This window comes from Diabrotica virgifera, chromosome 9 (assembly GCF_917563875.1).
Source record: "Diabrotica virgifera virgifera chromosome 9, PGI_DIABVI_V3a".
NCBI lineage: Eukaryota > Metazoa > Arthropoda > Insecta > Coleoptera > Chrysomelidae > Diabrotica > Diabrotica virgifera.
This window is the reverse complement of record NC_065451.1, coordinates 1029435-1051706: the sequence shown is the minus strand read 5'-3', so window position 1 is coordinate 1051706 and position 22272 is coordinate 1029435. Positions and strand designations below refer to the sequence as shown.

Sequence of the window (22272 nt, the reverse complement as noted above, 5' to 3'; positions counted from 1 at the left end):
GGATAGAATAAGAAACACGTATATAAAGAACGAACAAATGTTTTGCGGATGATCACGATATTGAATATATGACCCGCAAAATCATAGAAGAGTACCGGAACTGGGGTTTAGAAGTGAATACCAAGAAAACGGAATATATGTGCGTTAGAGGTATACAGCAGGATCTAGCGTTGGAAAATGAAATAACTATTAATAACTGTCAGGAATATAAATACTTGGGTCTTAAAATTACACCAGATGGAACATTGGACAATAATATCCAAGAAAGGTGCACACAAGGAAGAAAAGCTATCGCATTATTGAACAAAATCCTATGGGACCAAAGTATATCCAAAGAAAATAAACAACATCTATAACAGCATTGTTAAGAGCATTATAACATATAGCAGCGAAGTTTGGCCACTTAAAGAAAAGTCCGAAAATATGCTCAGAACAACTGAAATGGACTTCTGAAGAAGAGCTGCTAGTATATCAAGAATACATAAAATCAGAAATACAAGAATATTGGAGATAATGGATGTAAAGCATACAATAATGGACGATATAAAAACAAAGCAACTAAGATGGTTTCGCCACGTACAACGTATGGAAGACGACAGATTACCCAAGCAAGTGCTACGATGGGCACCAAAAGGGCGGCGGAAAAGAGGAAGACCTAGGAAAAGCTGGATAGAAGGAATCCATAGGGAAATCAGAGAAAGAGGCTTGAACGAAGACATGTGCTACGATAGAGAACAATGGCGATTGGGAATCGGAAGACGTCGTAGAACGTTATGAACCGATTATATATAATAACCGAATATATAATATAATATAAAGAACGAACTGAAAATACAATCCACATTAGAGTTATTATGTCTATTCGTGCAGCACATCCTGAACTTACCCTGAGGGAGAACGCCTGCGAATAACAAAATTGGACGTTCGCTAAGGCTGAATTTTCCCCTTTGACTAATGCGCATGCGTTCACCCTCTGGATAAAATCAGGATACGTTCATGGCATGCTGCACGAATACGGCTGATAGAAGACAGCTGAGTTGGTGGGGTCAATTACACTGAACGAAAGATACCATACCAGTGAGAAGAGTGCGAGAAGCAAAAATATTAAAAAAAAAGAGGAAGATCAAGACAAACATGGGATAAAGTCATCGGAAAGATATTGGGGAGAAGAGAAGTGACATGGACAGATACAAGGTAGTTGACAAAAACCGCAAAGGATGGAAGAAATTGCTTAGGAAGTAAATTAAAACTTATACAGTTAGGGGAGTGCATATAAATTTTCACTTCGGAAAAATTCAAACAAGATAGAACTTTTTGTAATTTCATTAAGAAATGTTTAATAAACAACATATCAAAAAGTTCTACTCGAGAATTGGGTGCTTCATTTTTTAATAAACAAAGAACTGCGAAATTAGATGTTTTTTAAATAACTCCGAAAATATAAAATGTAGAAAAAAACTGACTTGACCGTTGAAAAATTCAGAAAATTTTACAAAAAAAAACCCTTTATAAACATTTTTCTAAAATTAAATCTGTAGCTTCTATAATTTTTTATTTATAACCCTAAAGTCACCCTTCTTACAAACATTGGCGCACTGTAAACTAGCGTACGGCGAAGTGCATGGTTGAGTTATTTTAATGTAATTCTTTAACTAATGGATCAAATGAAATTTTATAAATTGATCATGAAAGAAGAATAATTTAGCTATCTTATGGTTGTAATAAAAAGAAATAAAATGTATGGGCATAACTATGGCGTGGGCGGAAAGTGAGACTTACATATGAATTTAGTTTAAAAATTATTTAAAAATGTGTAACTAATACAATTTTTCTTATAAAACTCTCAATTTTGCACAACTTACCTTTCAGACATCTTATTAAACGATGTTTCTCTCAAAAAAAAATCTCAAAAATTTAATTCAAATGATACGACGCACAGTGGGGCAGGAGAGCTAAAAAGTTGGCATAAAATGAAAATACTAAATGCAGTATTTTCTGTCGCATTCATTTTAATTAAATAGTACACAATCCTGCGTATGATTTGGCATCATTTTTTTCCCATTAAATCCCCCTCCACCAGTTGCGACGCGCCGCAAAGGGCACGTGGTCCCGTGTTAACAATGCATAGGCCGCGATAACGTGATTCGACTTACGTTTAATCCACTTATTTCAAGTCAAAAGTTAATTTACTAGTAAAATTGGCTACGGATATTTGATCTTCAGGAAAGTGACAATATTATTACAGATGTGATATAATAATTAAGTAAATATAGTCTCTTATAATATGTTGTTTAAAATTACCTGTACAAAATATCAAAATATGCATTTTTCAAAAAGAGCAAGTGATTTGTTAGTGTTCCCAAACTGAACCAACTTTAATTTTGTTTTATTTTGAAAGCTTGAGTATTATTCTTTAAAAAGTCATTTTAACTTTTTGCTCATATTTGCTCCTTTTTTCATAATTTCATTTTTTGTGAGGTTATGTTCACCTAATTAAATTGAATAACACTCTATTCTAATTTTTCGTTATTTGCATAATTCAAGCATAATAATTCAAGAAAGTGTAGTAGATCCAAAACAAATTAAGATGTATTCCACTTTTTGTTGATTAGTAGTGATCCACTGATCACAAGTAAAAGAAACATAAAAAGAAAGAAATTAGAACACCTGGCAGTGGAAGCACTGCATATTAGTGAATAATATATTATGTTCAAATCTCTGAATGTGCAAGATGTTGACGTCACATCTGATGATCCTGATGATGATCTGTAGTTTAAGCTTTTCAGTATTTTACCTACAAAATTTTATGTTATTCTTATAAATATGCGGTAAATGGTTTTAAAGAACAATTTGATTAAGCAATTTTTCAAAAATAATGTTAACACAATTGTTTTGAGATATAAATAATATTACATAACAAATCTACATAAAAACAAGTAAATTAGACTGTAGATTTATTTTAAATTAAAATTACTAAACTTCAAATATCATTTAAACCAATATCGGTAGTAGCTACGGACATGCAGCTTTGAAAATTTTGAGCAAAACATTTTTTGAACAAGCCATCCTTCAAGGAAAAATATTTGTAAAGCGAGACTCAGGAAGAAGAAGAACATCCTGGTTAAAGAACTTCAGAACCTGCTTTAACACAACATCTGTGCAGCTTTTCCGCGCTGCTGCAGATAAAATAAAGATTGCCATGATGATCGCCAACATTCGTCACGGATAGGCACATTGAGAGGAAGAAGAAAACATTGAAAAAACATCGTTTTTGTTTATGTACAATGTACACACAACTTATAATATTTGAAAAAAAAAATTGGCCATAATATATCGACAATGATTTAATGCCAACTTATGTTGTCTCTTGCCCCACTGTGCGACGTCTCAAAAAATGTAATTTTTGAAAACTTCGTAGTTTTTCAGAATTACCACCACTTTAAGACGGTATTACTCAAGTTTGAACAGATTTATTACAGTTCTATAGGTGCTTTTTTAAAGATTAGGATGTAATCTTTAAAATGCACTGAATTATTTTACTTTAGAAATGAAATACACTATTTATTTTTGAGAAAATTAAGAAAGATAACAAAAACGTAATACAAAAACCGAAAATTATGTACCAGTTAAAAAAATGTTTATACAAAGTGATCAAAACTTTTTTCTATAAAACTTCCCTAAAATACATTTAATAATAAGCTTCAACAATAATAAATGTTCAACAAAAAAATTTTTAGCTCTTATACAGTATGTCTGCGTAACTTGAAACCTATTGATAACTTTTTTATTATCAGTTTTACGAAAAAAAGTTAGTCTTTATAAAATACTCTGCATCGTATATAATCTAAGATGCAACCATCAAATGTCAACTTTTATTAATTTTATACGATGTATGTAAAAAAATATGAATTTCACTAAAGAGTAAAGTACCTTTATATTTCACAATATCGAAAAATGTTATTAAGAAAAGTTGTTTGGAATTAAAAAATATGTTTCAGTGTTTAATTACATCCTTCTAATTAAAATATTGTGAATAATAAAGGCACTTAACTCTTAAGTAAAATTCATATTTTTTACATACCTCGTATAAAATTGCAAATGATATATGTTTATTGTATCTTAGATTTTAGACCAGGTAGAGCATTTTATGAAGAATAACTTTTTTTCGTAAAATTGATAATAAACTAGTTATCATAATTGTAATAAAATGATGATGGGTATCCGTAATTTGAGAAAAAATTGAAAAATTTTTTTTTCGATTAGAATGATCAATTGTATATTAAAACTTAGTTTTTAATTTCAAACAACTTTTCATAATAGTATTTTTTGATATTCTGGAATATGAAGGTACTTTACTCTTTAACGAAATTTATATTTTTGACATATCTCGTACAAAATTGATAAAATTTGATATATGACGGTTGAGTTTTAAATTTTTGACTATCCAGAGCATTTTATAAAGAATAACTTTTTTTCGTAAAATTGATCATAAAAAAGTTTTGCATGTGGTTCCTAGCTACGCAAACATACTGTATAAGAGCTTCTGTATAAGAATTTTCAAATTGTAATGCCATATTTGGATTCAGCATAATCAAAAACAAAATAGAAACATATTTGATCAAAGTAAAATGATGAATTCACTATATTTTTAAAATTATTTATACAAAACAATTGTTATAGTTTAATTAAACAATTAATAAACAATTAGCAGCAAAATCTGCGAGTAGAACTTTTTACTTAAAGATGTATATAAACTAACGAAAAAAGTTTTAGAAAAATATAAGCTTGTTTGAATTATTCCGAAACAATGCATGTTTTCGTTCTAATTGCACTCCCCTAAGTTATATGGTAGAAAGGTTTTTGATTACACATATCAGCGTAAATAAAAATACAAACCTGGAGGTGGCGCTGGTTGCTTTCTCTGATGATTGTTTCCGTTCTGCATAAAAACTGGTTGTGGACCTTCGCCCAATTCGGCCATCAGAGATAGATACTCCTCGTCTATTTTCGCTTTGTCCCCTTGTCCAGGCAACGGAGGACCTCCTTGTCCTGGTCGTTTAGAGCGGCAATCGCGGGCTATGTGACCAGCTGCTCCACAACTCGAGCAAACGATACTGTTGGTAATGTTCGGTTTATCCGGGCACTAAAATTACACAAAAAGGCTTAAATAGATTGTTCAAGTCATTAAATGAACCTTAGAATACTTTTGAACATTTCCTCAGACTTGGAGAAAATGATCTGTTTTTACTTTGAAATGCCCCGTTTTCCCCATGTCTAGGGAAAAAGTATTATATGAGTTAGAGAGCACATAGCATATTTACTCATTTTGTTGAAGTGACTTAACAGACTAGATATATACAATTGAAGTTTAATAAACTTACCAGCCAAGATTTATGATCTGTGGCTCCGCAGTTGTTACATCTCATGCCATCATTCTCTCTTAATGTACCATTTAGTTGTGCGAGTTCTCTCAGTTGCATTCTCCTAAGATCGTTTTGATTTTCTGGAACTTCTACTCCTTGACGTATGACTTCTTTGATCTGGAAAAACAATGTTATGATGCTACGAACACTATATGTCAATATGTACAGTATATTGAAACTATGATAGACTGTTCAGTTATACCAATATTACAGAGAGCCCTCTATAGCATATTATGCAAAAATACAAAGATTGCGCTGGGCAGGTCACCTTATAAGAATGGATAACGACAGACCAAGGATGAGGGATATACGAAGTGAGAACCAATGCTAAAGAGATATTGAGACTGGACAACTGGAGGAGAGCAACTAGAGACAGAGATACTTGGAGGAGGATGTTGGGAAAGGCCAGGGCCCGACTTGGGCTGTTGCGCCATAGGAGAGAATATATACTGTCTTACTGAACTAGCTAGAAAGAATCAAACAGACTAGATAAAAATAATATGTAATGAAAAACAAAAGCAAAAAAGGAAATACAATGGGAAAAATATACATTAACGAAGATATGCACAAAAAAGGCAAAGACATACAGGAAAACTTATGAAAAAAGGTCCAAGTAAAAAGAGACAATCGAAAGAATGTAAAAGTAAGGTTCCAAAAACTTATAACAGACAACTATACAGAATGGAGATGGGACAAAGAGAGTGACGAATTAACTTCTCGAGGAGTCATACAATATATGTGAAGAATAACAAACTGGACAAAGCGAAGATGATGATTGGCAAGAATAAAACTTATTTTTTCATGATTAAGAGAAAAGAACTTAAGGCAATACTCTCATAAAAGACCCTTACCCTTTCTACAGCTTTCTTCACACACTCCGGATTGGTGGCTGTAATGTAGGCATGCAACGGTTCGTCCTCTCCTGGGAGTGGCTGTCCATCCTTTCTTCCGACTTTCCCTTCCTTGACAGATCCTTTTCCTCTTATGATAATCTTCGCACCAGTTTCTTTTTCCATTGCTGAAAATGTGAGTTGTAAATATATTTTATATAACGAGATCAAAAAGACTTACTCTTTAGGGTATTTCCTCTAGGACCAATTAAAAGACCCACAAAATTAATTTCCGGATGTTCTTCTTGAGGTATCATGACTTTGTCGCTAACTCTGGTTACTGGTGGTCTAAAAAAATTAAAAAAAGTTTAAATGTTTCGCCTACGATTTTTTCAAACTTAGAAAACTACTAGAAACGATTATAGGTATACAGTGAGCACATACAGGTTGGAATAAATTCAGTAAATGGGCGATTTTGGAAAAAAATCCCAAAATAGGTCGATTTTTATTTTTAAATTGTGATTTTTTGGCATATATATCATACTCGTGACGTCATCCATCTGGGCGTGATGACGTAATCGATGATTTTTTTAAATGGGAAAAGGGGTCGTGTGGTAGCTCATTTGAAAGGGTGTTCAAGTATCTATTCAGTAATGTAAACAATAATATCATTATTTATATAGGGTAGCCAAAAACAATTTTTTTAAATTAAATTATCTGAAATAAAAAGAAGAATATATGTAATTAATTTAACTTAAAATACATTTTACTGCTGTCAGAAAACAGGAAAAATGTTGACTTGACAAATAAAAATTGTTTTTAGCTTAAATTCAATATTAAAGCACCCACCCCCACCTGCCTCTTGGCAGTTTGAACATTTAATTTAAGCGAAAAGCAATGGTTATTTTTAAAATAAACATTTTTTTTTGTTTTCTGAGAGCAGTAAAATGTATTTCGAATTAAACAAATTGCATACATTCTTCTTCTTGTCAACTAATTTAATTCAAAAATTTTTTGGACACCCTGTATAAATACTTATGCTAATGTTGATATTACTAAATAGATAATTATATAACCTTTCAAATGAGCTATCACATGTCATTGCGCACAGATGGATGACGTCACTAATATGATATATATGCCAAAAAATCATAGTTTAAAAATAAAAATCGACCTATTTCGGGATTTATTTTCAAAATTGCCAATTCACGAAAAAATGAATGTATTCCAACCTTTACGTGCTCACTGTATAAGGTTTTTGAACACCTAGGGGGAGCATAGAGCTTCAGTGAAAACGCGCCGTTGGGTTCTATTTTGCGCTAGGGCCTTCACCTCACCAAGACATTCCTTGACATCTTATCTCGTCCATGATGAAACTTCTCCAAGTTTGCACTGGGCAACTTTTCTTTTTCCTTAAGGATTCCACTTTAGGGTAGTCTTTGCAATACAGGAGCTATTTTTCCAAGTGTATGGCCGGTCCAACCCAACTTCCTTGACTTTATTTCATTTTATACCCTCTTTTGTTCAGATAGGTGTAGTAGATCTTCGTTTCTGATAATGTTAGGCCAGGAAATACGAACAATTCTTCGTAGACATTTGTTAACAAAGATCTGTAGTTTGTCTGTAAGGGTTTTTGTCACTTTCCAAGTTTCACATCCATAGAGTAGAATAGACATGACATTTGACTGGAATATTCGGATATTTGTCTTTGTAGATACAAGACTGTACTATCAAAGTACATATATGCAAAGAAATTGAGACATGATAAGAATAACCAGCCGAGAGATCTATTTAGAAAAATACGCTACTTAACAAGAGACTTCAAAGCCAGAACTTGGGCCATTGAAGACAACACTGGAACTCTGAGAACAAACAGAGAAGATATAGCAGAGACATGGAGATCGTAATGCAGGGACCTATATAAAGATGATCAATGCCAAGAACCTGTTAACTAAATCTCTGACGAGGTAGAAGAAGAACCTGATATACTTGAAAATGAAGTAAGGCTAGCGATCATTAAGCTCAAATATAATAAAGCACTAGGTCCAGATATGATAACAGCAGAAATGCTGAAAGCCACAGAAGAAATTCGCGTAAAATTACTTCATCTACTCTGTAACCAAATATGGCATTCTAAACAATGGCCTGAAGACTGGACAAAATCTACAATAACAACAATTCATAAAAAAGGCAGCTTCCATTGCGACAATTATAGAACTATTTCTCTTATATCACATGCCAGTAAAATAATGCTACATATAATCAATGAGAGACTAAAAACATTCCTTCAAACAGAAATTCCACAAGAGCAAACTGGATTTACCAAAGGTAGAGGTATTCGAGAACGCCTGTTGAATATAAGACAGATAATCGAAAAATCTAGGGAATTCAATATTCCACTGTACACATATGCTTTATAGATTATCGTAAGGCGTTCGAAAGGGTCAAGTGGAGACACTTATGGCGAATACTGAAAGAAGTAGGCGTACCCCAACACCTTATTTCGCTTATAACTGAACTATACAAACACACTACTGGATCAGTTAAAGTGCTTGACACACTTTCAAACGAATTTCATCCAGAACGGGGTGTCAGACAGGGATGTATACTATCTCCACAATTATTCGATATATATGTGGAGAACATTTTATGAGAAGAGCACTTGAAGGATGGGAAAAAGGCATCTCAATAAATGGTCATAAAATAAACAACCTACGTTTCGCAGATGACGCAGCCCTTCTTGCAAATAGTCAAGCAGAGCTGATTGATCTTATACGACTGGTTGAAAACGAAAGTCAAATATTTGGTCTGCAATTAAACATATCACAGACAAAGATCCTGATAGTGGATAGACTACATAACAATCATCCACACATAACCACAATTGATCGGTTTGAGGTTGTGAGCTCATACTTATATCTGGGATCATTAATCACAAACACAGGGTCACTACAAGAAGAAATAAAACGTAGATGTAATCTAGCAAAAGTCGCCACAGCAAAAATGACCACAATATGGAAGGACTGTCAAATTTCAAGAGCGTTAAAGATGAAGTTGATCAACTGCTTATTTTTCCCAATACTAACCTACGGATGTGAATCTTGCACCCTGAGAAATTCGGAAAGAAAAAAGATAGACGCCACGGAAATGTTCTGTTGGAGACGAATGCTACGAATTCCTTGGACCGACCATCAAACAAATAATTCAATTTTAAGAGAGCTAAAAGTTAGCCAACGACTCTCCAGTAAAGTCCATCTCCAACAATTAAAATACTTTGGACATGTTATGAGAGCAAATACAGAAAATATGGAAAGACTCATTATACAAGGAAAGGTGTAAGGCCGAAGATCGCGAGGAAGATCCCCAACAAGATGGATCGATCAAATTACGGAAATATGCAAAAGACCTATGCATGAGTTAAAAGAAATGACCAGAGACAGAGATCTTTGGAGACGGACAATACACGACATCACGTTGACCACTACACTCCCTCCGGGGGGTCAGGATTGAAGAGAGAGAGAGTCTTTGTAGTACATATGATGGCCAGATCTCCAAACAGAGTTGAGCATGTTTAATACTTGTTGAGCTTTTTGTATCATACGAATATTGTCTTCTGTACCTCCGCTTTCTGTTATGATGGCACTTCCAAGATACGTAAATTTTTTCACATTTTCAATCTGCATGCTGTTAATAGTAAATAGTATGTTGTTTCTTGCATTTATTCTCATGGATTTGGTTTTATTAATATTTATTTTCAAACCTACTTTATTGGCTTCAGTGGAAAGTATTTCCAATTGATCAGCCACATCTTTGAACCTTTCTAAATCGCTTAGGCATGAGGTTAACATCCATTGTATACCTCTTCTGTCGGAGTCTAGTTTGGAGAGAACATGGTCTACAGCTATTTTAAAAAGAAACTAGAAACGATTACTCACTTATAATCAAGTGGCGGCTTGAATTCAGGATTGATGCTTTGCATTCTGAGAACCAAAGTGTGCCTGTCCTCTTCAAGACGTTTTCTCGTACGAAACTCCCTGGTATTCAGACGTTTACCATCGCTGCTATAAATCGGCTCAGGTGACGGTGATCTGGACAAACAACAAACGGAAAATATTTAATAAAAAATGTTTACGTTTTAAAAAAACTATTAAAAGCTAAATTAAACATTATAAGGTAATACAATGTGTTACGCGGATTACACTGGAAAACACATGCTTTGTCCCATACATTATCTTCACTATTTGTGTGTATTTTAACGAATAGACTTTAAATATGCAATCGAAAATAGTCTATCACATAAGATATTCCTCAAAATTCTACTTTATTTTTTATTTTTACGTATTTTTTGAATTTTCAAATATTTAAAATAACTGCTACTACTACATGTCGGCCATAGTTTCTTTTCTATGTTTCTTTCCCTGAGTTCTTTGTCTATTCCTTCGCTCCAACTTGTTCTCGGTCTACCTCAATTTCTCTTTCCTTCTGGTTGCCATTTTAGTATTTCCTTTGGTATTCGTTGTTCATCCATTCTTTGTATACGTCCGAACCAGATAAGTTGTTTTGTTTATAAGTCATCCGTGATTGTTCGTGTGAATCCCACTATTTCTCTAATGCGTTCATTGGTAATCCTTTCTCTTCTAGATCTTCCACAAAAATCCATTTCCATTCTCTCAGCGTTGCCAGTGTTCTTTCTTTCGGTGGCCATACCTCACAGATGTACAGAGTGATACTTTTCAATAGTCTCATATCCTCTTTTTATTTTCTTTTCTGATGGATTGGTCCCATAAAATACTGCTATAATATTGTGATGGCTTTTCTACGTGCTGTATTTTCTTTCTCTTATAGCTTTGTCTAATGTTCCATCGTGCGAATTATTGATATCTAGATATAGGCTATTGGTTATGTATTTTAGAAAGGAACTACAACGTTAACGGGGTTTTATTGTTTCATATAGTAAATGGACCTCTAAATATGAAAAAGCCGCGGACTGCTACCATTTAAAGGGGTGAATTAGTCCCTAGGCACAGGGCGAATTAGGGTGAGTCTTATGCACGTTTGGTACAAACACGTCTACAGGAAAAATTTTCCAGGTTAAATTTAATATCGAAATATCACATTTTAAAGTCAAAAATATTTTGTTTTACAAAAATATATTCAAAAGAAAAGCAAGAAAAAAACACGAAAGGTAGCATTTTTGTTTATTGCCCAATAACTCTTTTCTACGGGGATATAGGTATAGGTATTGCTTCACAGAAAAAAAACTTCCATCCTTCCTCTTTAAAATGACGTTTGGTGTAAGTCTGTATGATTTATAGTTTCCAAAATATGATTTTTCAAATTTCGCCACTCACAACAATTTTGGGCCATTTTCCTTGTTATTTCGCAAAAATTGTTCTGTAACTTTTTTTACGTAGCTTTAGGTATATTCAATGTTACATTTAGTAAGAAGAAAAGTCAATTACCTTTAAAATGGTCTTTAGTAGACGGCTGTATGACTATTTTTAAGTAAGATATGGTTTTTCAAAATTTTATACTTTTAATGTTTTTGATATATTTTAAGATTATTTTTCAATTTCTCGTTATAACTTTTTTAATGTATATTTAGGTATATACATTGTGCAATAAAAGGAAAGCTTATTTTCTTTACTTTAAAATGGTGTATTGTAAAAAATTCTAGGTCTATTTTTAAACAAGATATGCTTTTTCAAATTTGACATATACACATGCAATAGGTCCCACTAAGTTGGAACCATATGGAAAACTTTTTATTATTAACTTTATGAAAAAAATTATTATTTATAAAATGGTCTGCATGGTCTAAAACCTAAGATGTAATTATCAGATATAAAATTTTATCAATAGTGTACGAGGTATGTTAAAAAATATGAATTTCGCTCAAGAGTAAAGTACCTTTATATTTCACAATATCGAAAAGTGTTATTAAGAAAAGTTATTTGGAATTAAAAATTATGTTACAACATGCAATTATATACTTCTAATTGACAAAAATTAAAAATTTTTCTCAAATTACGGATAATCTTGGATATGCTACGGATATCTTGTTTAAAAATAGTCCGAGAGGTGATTGCAATACACCATTTTAACGTAAAGAAAATAAGCTTTTTTATTCCAGAATGTATTGTTATATTCCTATTTGACATGAGAAATAAAAGACTATTCTTATATTTAAAATTCAAATTAAAATAAAAATTTTCATATTTCTCAACCACGAGCATATAAATTTTGAACACCCTGTATAGGACAAATTTTGTAAAAATAGTTATAGCTAGTTTTTAAGAAAGTGTTTTCGCAGAAGTGTTGACTAGCAATTAGGATGCTGGTTTTAAGAAAGTGTTCTTTGAACTGCTTATCAAAACCACAGACAATATAGTTTATTATACAAAAGAATAGGTCATTAAGTTTTTCAAGATATGCGGGTAGGTAATTCATTAGCCGCACGGTACATAATAGTTAAAATATACCTGTGTATTAAGATTCTTAAACATAGATAAAAATATGATAAGTGTAGAAAACAGAATTAAAATAGACGGAATATTATTTTTTCTTGAAAATCCATAAAGACATGTTTAGAAAAAGGAAAGAGTTTTGGTAAATACGTCATGATTGAAAGTTGTTCTGATTGATGGGAAAATTAATTCTGGAGGAGAACGATTTGGAAGGATGAGAATGAATGAGGAGAGAGAGTCAGTCTGTTTTGTTGGATCGAAGGGAAGAGTCCAGTTTTGAGGGTAGTGTACAAAGAAAAGTAAAAGGCCGGTTGGTTTTTGGAAAAGTGACAAACATCATATCGTGGAACGAGTAATAGGCCAAGTCGAGAGATGATATAACTCCTTGAGTCTAAAGTATCCAGTGTTTGTTTTAAGCGTTTCAAAAAGTTGGAATACTGCATCAGGAGAAAGCCGGAACGAGTACTGTACGAGGCATAGTGAGGAAAGGGAGAACGAATTTGCAGAGGAGCAGGGACATTATTGGAAAACGTGGATGAGTTTCTTTGGATCGCAACACCAGCAAAGAAGGAAACGTGTTTTGTGTGAAGACATTGTCGAATCATCAGCAAAGGTCAGTTTTATTTTTTGTTGAGACATGAATGTATGGTTTTGCGTATTAAGTACCACAGTGCATATTGAACTACACATTTCACTATTATAAAATCATCAAACCTCAATCAATTTTGTTACTTATAAATCATCATAGTTGTTTTTTTTATATACAATAATATTGATAAAATCAAATTTTTTTATATCAAAAAAATTTGAACAGGTAGAACATCCTGTATAGCAGAGGTAGAGAGATTCATAGTTAATTATTTAAAAAAACAAATTTGGAGACAAAAAGAAATAAGATTCCCATTTTCATAGTTGTTAGATAAAATAAAGATAGAAGAATAAATAAAATGTGCAATATTAAACATTTATTTCCGTTTGATAAAATAAACGACTTTTTATAAATTCTAATTGAAATTCATATGTGTATTATTTTATTCTCTTTTATCTATCCCTATTAGGAAGCCACTGAGAAATATTTTGAAGCCACGAAAGTAAGTATTGATAGCATAATTTAGCTCTGAGATTTACAATTTATTTATGTTTGATTTGTTTGATTAATGAGATAATTAATTGATTAATTAATCAAAGTAGATCACAACAGTATATACCTAAATGTACAAGAAAAAAAGTCATAATGAGAAATTAAAAAAAAATCATAAAAAATATCAAAAATCATTAAAAGTATAAAATCTTGAAAAAGCATAACTTGTTTAAAAATAGTCGTACCTTATACAGTAGACCATTTTAAAGGTAATTGACTTCTCTTTCTACTAAGTGTACCACTGCATATACCTAAAAATGCGTCGAAAAAAGTTACAGAACAATGTTTGCGAAATAATGGGGAAAATGGCTCAAAAATTCTGTGAGCGGCAAACTTTGAAAAATCCTATTTCGGAAACTATAGGTCCTAGAGACTTCTACCAAACGTCATTTAAAAGAGGAAGAATGGAAGTTATTTTTCGCTGAAGCAGTGCCTACACCTATATCCATGTGGAAAAAAATTATGGGGCAAAAACAAAATTGCTTTCTTTCGTGTTTTTTCTTGCTTTTCTTTTGAATGTATTTTTGTAAAAAAAATACTTTTGACTTTAAGATATGATATTTAGATAGTAAATTTATCCTGGAACAATTTTTCTGTAGAAGTGTTTGTACCAAAAGTGAATGGAACTCACCTTAATTCACCCTGTGCCTAGCGACTAATTCACCCCTTTCTCAAAAACGCACCCATTTAAATAGTAGCAATCCGCGGTTTTTTTCAAATATAGAGGTCCGTTGACCATACGAGACAATAAAATCCCGTTAACGTTGTAGTACCTTTTAGCTCTCTTATTTTGAACATAATCAATAGCCTAATATTTGCAGCCGTAGCATTGCTTTTCCGTGGTTATGTCGTCCACTACGATATATTTTTTATGTCCTCCAATGCACAAATATTCGCTTTTCTTTTTTATTGAAATCTAGACCCCGTATATCATACTCTTTAATTAACTAGGGACAGCCTACATTAACATGACTGGCCTTTTGGCTTTGCCAGTGCCATTAACTTGGGAAACAGTAACTAGGGCTGCAACATGTCTCTTAAATCTATATCCTTGTTTCCCAGGACTTTTACCACACAAACCTGAGAGATGTGTAAATGTGATGTACCAGAAGCAAAATATTTAAGAAAATCTCGCACAACCAACTTTTAATGTAGTAAACCAATAATCCGTATATAGTTGTTAATAGGTTAAAAAAATGTGTTATTTGTATTTGGCTGTAATAAGAAAACCATGTGATAGCAAAACATTATCATTTTTGGATTGGATGTAAAAAAGTTCTATAAGAATCAGTCAATAAAACTTTTGGGACAAAACATTTTTTTGTTGTTGTCCAGTGATTATAGTGGGGTTTAACCGAGTTTTTAAATCATCTTCATGGTTTGTTACTGTAACACTTTCCTATTTCTATTCAATGTTTTGCAACGCTTTCATGTAGCTTCTTCAAGAATTTATCTTTATCTGATCTCATAGATAAAGAATTATTAAAAAAGTGGAAGAGTCTCAAAATTCTACATTTTAATGAAGTTAGAAAATACGAACAGATGCTATTCTGTCGAACTATTCTTGCCAAACGAAGAAGTTAGACAGTATCTGCTGATCAAACTGATTAAGATGAAATTCCTTCTTGTTGAATCTTTATCATACTCCCAAAGAAACTACCTATAGCTGAATGAATATAAGTTTTCCATCACGTGATAAAACACTTTCGTAAAAGAAAATATTTTAGTCAGAGGCGTCCCTCAACAATTTTTTAACTGCCTTTTGACATCTATTGACGCAATTATTTGAAAGATTATGCAATATTTGCATAAGTAATTGTGATGTGGACCTTATATTGACTCAACTATACAAGCGAAGCAAAATTGAATAAAATTCATGAAAAAAACCACCCAAAACATTAATTCTAACCAAGGAAAACAAGTCAATAAAGAATATAAATGCATTTCGAGGACTTTTCTTCAATAAATCGTTCTTCTTGTGGTGCTGTCTCCTTTAGCAGAGGTTAGCGACTACACTGGCAAATATGTATCTGTCCAATACAGCTCTAAACAAAGATGTTGAATCAATAAATCGTTATTGTCTTTAAACCTACATCCTGAAAACAACTGATTAGTTAAAAAGATCAAAATATTAGCTTCTTAATCTCTCTGCAGGATCTCGAGTTGTATATTCCACGTTTCACGGCTTCTCTCTTCCAATCGAACTCTTTTGAATCGGTCAAACGATATTATCTACTTGTAGAGCCTACTGAAAGAACATTATATTGAGTATTTAATTAAGATGCCCAAATTTACCTATACTTCTCTTCTCTTAGTAACTTATCTTAATAATCTCCTCAACGGCTCTTCCAAAATAGACCAGGGAAGTCCTGAAATTGCATTAGTAACATGCCAACTTTGTAATAACTAATACGGCGCAACAATCAATTCATTAATGAAAACTATGAATTTCTAAAAATTGATGAAAGGACCCCGCAGAAACCTTATGGGAAATGGCTCTCTGTCAAATGCTCTGAAACTTTGGGTTCTAGTAGTCCTTGATGTGTAGAACAAAAGACTCAAGGGGCGCGTAGCTCCAAAAAATCATGGTTAGATATAAGCCTCTTAGTTATAGGTACAGTGAGGACGTTTCGAGTTGGAATAAATTAATTTTCTCGAGAATGGGCGACATAAAGAAGTTTGGTATTATTGACTGACAATATGTAGACTTTAGTTTTTTATTGAGGTTGCAGTCATTTATTTCTAAGGGGCAGGGTAAGAGAAACTCTGTGTTATAATCAAGCTTTCGCAAAATTTATTTGCTTCGTCAGGATTAGCTAAAATTATTATATAGTTATAAATAAATACAACGAAATGAAAGAACATTGCATAAAAATTAGTACAAAAACTTACAACGTGAGGCTTGTTCCTTAATTTGACATTTCTACAAAACATAAAATATCTAAAAAAATCTTTATCCTAATGGTTTTCAAGTTCCAATGTTTTAATTTTTACAATTCATGAATTCATGAATTGTAAAAATTAAAACATTGGAACTTGAAAACCATTAGGATAAAGATTTTTTTAGATATTTTATGTTTTGTAGAAATGTCAAATTAAGGAACAAGCCTCACGTTGTAAGTTTTTGTACTAATTTTTATGCAATGTTCTTTCATTTCGTTGTATTTATTTATAACTATATAATAATTTTAGCTAATCCTGACGAAGCAAATAAATTTTGCGAAAGCTTGATTATAACACAGAGTTTCTCTTACCCTGCCCCTTAGAAATAAATGACTGCAACCTCAATAAAAAACTAAAGTCTATATATATATATATATATATATATATATATATATATATATATATATATAAACATATCATACTAGTGACGTCATCCATCTGGGCGTGATGGCGCAATCGATGATTTTTTTTTAAATAAAAATAGGGGTCGTGTGATAGCTCATTTGAAAGGTTATCAAATTCTCTATTCAATAATATAAACATTAACAATATTATTTATACAGGGTGCCCAAAAAATTTTTGAAGTTATACTTCTTTACCGGCGATAGAGGGTGAATTTTTATATGGTAAAACCTAGCGACCGCGCGCATGCGCATTATAACTTTGTTCTGATTGGATGTTCAAATGACATGTCAAAAATTATTCAATATGGCGGCTGTGGCACAGCTGTAGTTAGATTATTTATGGTTGTTGCGTTTTAAAATTTGTGTGAAAAGAAACAACAAACAAAAGTTAGTTAATAGTTATACTGCCTTTTTAAATAGTTTTCATATACCTATATTTTTGGACTTTTGGACAAGCAAAACTCATTCTAATTTGGTAAGTAGGTTTTATTATAATCATATTGTAATTATACATTTGGATTAGGTTGAAATACATACATTTATTTTCTCAAGAATGCGGATTTTAGAGAGAAATCCCAAATTAGGTTCGATTTTTATTTTTAAATTATGATTTTTTGGCGTAGATTTATTTATCTAGTAGGTATGTAATGCTTTGATTTACATACTTAATTTGATTACCAACAAAAGTTCTACCAATCTTCATCTAATATATGGTTTTCTTACTGTTTTGTTATATTTTTATATTTTCTTCCACAAAATTTAAACTAGATAATTTAATTTTCAAAACAACTGTCAAACTGTAAAACGTTCAGTTACCGTATTTTTCCACATTATAAATAATGTGGGATTGGACGAGTGAGTCTACGCTTCGATTACGAATCAAACCGCCACGAAATTCACGGGTTCAATTCCCGATGCAAGTTTTATGTTTTTTATGCATGTTATGATTGTAAGTATATTTGTTATATAATTTTTTTTTTCAGAAAATGCGTATTTAAAATTTTTGCCAACAATTATTATCGTTCAGAAATCATTTTTTCTTTGTGGTATTTTTCAATGTGTTTGTGTGCGTTTTATTCTTTTATTTTTTTTAAATTTTTGGTATTGTCTTAAAAATCACATAATATGTAGTAGAAGTATAACTTCTTACGTGCATACAAAGTACACACACATTCTTGTTTTTAATTCAATTAATTGAGACAACAAGAAGAATGTATATGATTTATTTAATTCGAAATACATTTTACTGCTGTCAGAAAACAGAAAAATTGTTCATTTGAAAAATTAACATTGCTTTTCGCTTAAATTAAATGTTCAAACTGCTAAGAGGCAGGTGTGTGGCAGCTTTAATATTGAATTTAAGCGAAAAACAATATTTATTTATCAAATAAACATTTTTTCCTGTTTTCGGACAACAGTAAAATGTATTCCGAATTAAATAAATTATATACATTCTTTTTGTCTCAATTAATTTAATTAAAAAAATTTTTTTGGGCACCCTGTATAAATAATATTGTTAATGTTTATATTATTGAATAGAGAATTTGATAACCTTTCAAATGAGCTATCACACAACCCCTATTCTTAATAAAAAAATCATCAATTGCGCCATCACGCCCAGATGGATGACGTCACTAGTAGGATATATATGCCAAACAATTATAATTAAAAAACAAAAATCGACCTGATTTGTAATTTATCTCCAGAGTCGCAAATTCTCGAGAAAATAAATTTGTTCCAACTCAAACGTCCTCACTGTACCTATAACTTCAGAGGCTTATATCTTAAAACCATGATTTTTTGGAGCTATGCGCCCATTGCGTCTTTTGTTCTACACATCAAGAACTACCAGAACCCAAAGTTTCAGAGCATTTGGCAGAGATCCATTTCCCATAATGTTTCTGCGGGGTCCTTTATGAAGAAACTTGAGCAAGCTTCGGTGATAAGCTTCTGAACCCGGTATAGTGATTTGTTATCATATTAATGTCGTCTATTCTTTTTATTGTGGTCTGGCCCCTCCTTAGGTTAACTTTAAACCTAGACGAGCACACCAATGTTTGTTCGATGTGCATAATGTGTCATCAATTTTAGGTCTAGACAGCATTCTGTTCTCTAATTCCTTCAAAATAACGGCATTCACTCGTTATATCGATTATGATCTTGATGAAATTTTATTTGGTGAGGTGATTTACGGCATGAATCCCTTCAAAAATCGTTGCTTGTCCCTCTCCCATCTTATCTGTTTCATCCGTTTAGCTTACCTTCATTTAAGCTTCTGCATTTGTTGATCGTTCTCTTAAATTGTTTTTCTGCAAGTCCAAATATTAGACTACAGGCATCATCATCATCACACCATTACTTTTAGAAAATATGGCTCATTAGGTTAAATTTCAAAATATGGATGTGACTAGATGATCTGATTTGACTTCTCACATCAACAACCTTAGAGCCAGGCTTGTTTTTATGTATAAATGTGGTAAAATTAGGGAATTGAATATTTTATCATCCCCAACACTGAAAGTGGAAATTTAAAACTATTTTTGAAAGTATTTACATTAAGGTGAGGTTAGTTTCAATTTTCATTCCACATTATTATATCACAAAAAAATGTAGTGAAAAATGCCCTTTATAAATAAAAACTTACCCTAGGATTGAACAAAAGGTGGAATTTTTAAAGTTCTTTCATGATATCAATTGGATGGGTCCGCCGAATAACGTTGTAAGGGCCACATTGTTCATTTTTAAGAAGTCGAAGAAAAAGTTTTAAAATTGTGACAATGGTGAGTTTATACATTTTAGGGTTGAGTAATACAGTTTGTAATTTGTATTTACAAACTTTATCACTAACTCTTAAAATGTTTAAGTTTGCCATTGTTATAATTTTAAAACTTCTTTTCGATTTCTTAATAACGAGTGATGTGGCGCTTACAACGTTATTCGGCGGACCCATTCAATCATCTGGTAACAAAACTATAAGAAAATGAATAAGAAAAATGATACGGAATTAGTACCAAAGCTAATATTCATACTTCTTTACAAACTTCTTTACATACGTCAAATATTACTTTATTAGACTTCGTCGATCTGTAGCAGTTATCTACCTAAAATTGAGTCTTAAGGTACGATTCCGACATCTAACTGCAATTGCTGTCCGACAGAACGTCAGTTGCTAATAACTACACAAATTAATGGTGCAAAGTAAATATGTATGTCATGGTAACAACTATAACTGCCATTTGCAGTTGCCGTCAATGTCAGAATCGTACTTTACCCCAACGCCCAGTGTCCTACTTATAGGTCACGTCATAATTAAAAAAATGCAAAGATACAAATTAATTTCATGAATATTTCCTTATTAAGAACAAGATTCCTGATAATTATGTAAAAGTAAAAAAATTTTGAAATTTGAAAAATACATTTTAGGCGTTAGTGGGTTAACACATTGCGTGTGGATGTCTGACCCTAAAACTTATACTCTGAACAGACGAAAAAAAAACATATACATATTAAAAATGTGTATAATCAATAGCATACATGCGCGCCGTCCGCACATTGGTGAAGGCATCATGTGGCTCACATGTATGCCATCCGCACGGAACGTGATAATGGAAACCTCTTGCTAATTGCTTTAAAAATTCCACCTTTGTTATTAGTTGTGAAAATAAATATCTTAATGTAAGTGTTGTCAAACCACTGCTGCCGAAGGGCTGCGATGGCTTCAACGTAGAAATAACCACACCTTTCTTCGGGATTTGGCGGGATGCCCAAGTCTCCGGATCTCAGCTTACGGCTCACTTCTTCGATCTGCAGCTGAACTAGAATAAAAACGGGTTAAAGGGGCGTGAAAGCCCTACTGTTAGAAAAGTTGTTTACAATAAAATAGAAATTTTTATTAAAAATACACTTTTTCATGTCTGAAAACCTTTTTTTTAACACTAAAAGAAGGTGATTAGAAAAATAAATCAAACCTATCTTTAATGTCTTTAAGGATTATTATATTAACAAGGTACAATTGACAATGATAGATGTGGTTTATTTGTTAAATTGGTCAAAACGAATGTGATACACGTACTTGGTTTTGGAAATTGATTCCTGTTAATATTTCTGTAATAAAAAAATGTTAAAAGATAGTTTCAGATAGATAATTAATTTCCATAAAAGAGTCGAGCCATATTTATAAGCATATGGAAATCTGTGGTTAGATTGAGGAATTTTATTAAAAAAAAATGAAATTCTGGCAATACTGGAACAAGAAACAGTAAGTTGCCTATATTTGAAGCACTCTGTGATAAAAAATGGAATTTTACATAGTTCCTTTTACTGATTTTTCAATTTGTTTGCTTAAAAATCATGAACAAACCAAAAACTTTCAATATTAATATGAATAGACAGTAGAAACTTTCATAAAGAGAAAGGACAGCACTCATACATGAAGCACACAGTGATTTTTAGTCTTTGCTTTAACACCAATATCATTTTTCACAAATCAACCAACTATGAGCAATACTATAGGCATTGAATAAATTTCATGGCAAAATGACAACCAAACGAACCACAGTGAACGTAAAAAATTGTTTTCCTCAAATAAGTGGTTCCATTTCGCAATTAACTTACAAATTTCATTATTTCTCAGTTAATTTCAAGATGCTTTGTAGCTAGATGTTACATAAATGTCGGAATTGATAAAATGAAGATAGTAAATAAGTATCACAACACTAATTAGAGATAACTATTGATCTGTGTCTGTTATATTTCATTTTTCCATTTCTATTAATCAAGTATTTCTGAAAGAAAATGTTATGATTAACTGGAGATTGCCTAGAACAAAGTGAATTAATTATTAATTCATTAATAAGTGGGTTTTAAAACTTAACATATCAGATTTTATATTGATTTCTGTATTTAAGACTCTTCAAACCAAAAAAAATCAAAAAAATAAATTGTTTAGTAAATTTATCTTTCTGACATTTTTTTATGGATCTATAGTGGTTGAAATCAGTTTCAAAATATTTTAGAATGCCACTTAAATCAACAAGAGATGTTTTAAGGAGCTTAAAATGGACA

At 31.9% G+C, this 22272-nt stretch overlaps 1 protein-coding gene across 1 annotated transcript in view; it reads right to left on the bottom strand.

Moving 5' to 3' along the window:
- LOC114324904 (splicing factor 1) overlaps positions 1-22272 on the bottom strand; it is a 33852-nt gene that overhangs the window by 6111 nt on the left and 5469 nt on the right. The window contains exons 3-8 of the mRNA XM_028272810.2: positions 20948-21023; positions 10189-10341; positions 6495-6601; positions 6275-6441; positions 5382-5540; positions 4897-5143 (exon numbers count right to left, since the gene is read on the bottom strand). Coding sequence (XP_028128611.2) covers positions 4897-5143; positions 5382-5540; positions 6275-6441; positions 6495-6601; positions 10189-10341; positions 20948-21023 — 909 coding nt within the window. The remainder of the gene's footprint in view (positions 1-4896; positions 5144-5381; positions 5541-6274; positions 6442-6494; positions 6602-10188; positions 10342-20947; positions 21024-22272) is intronic.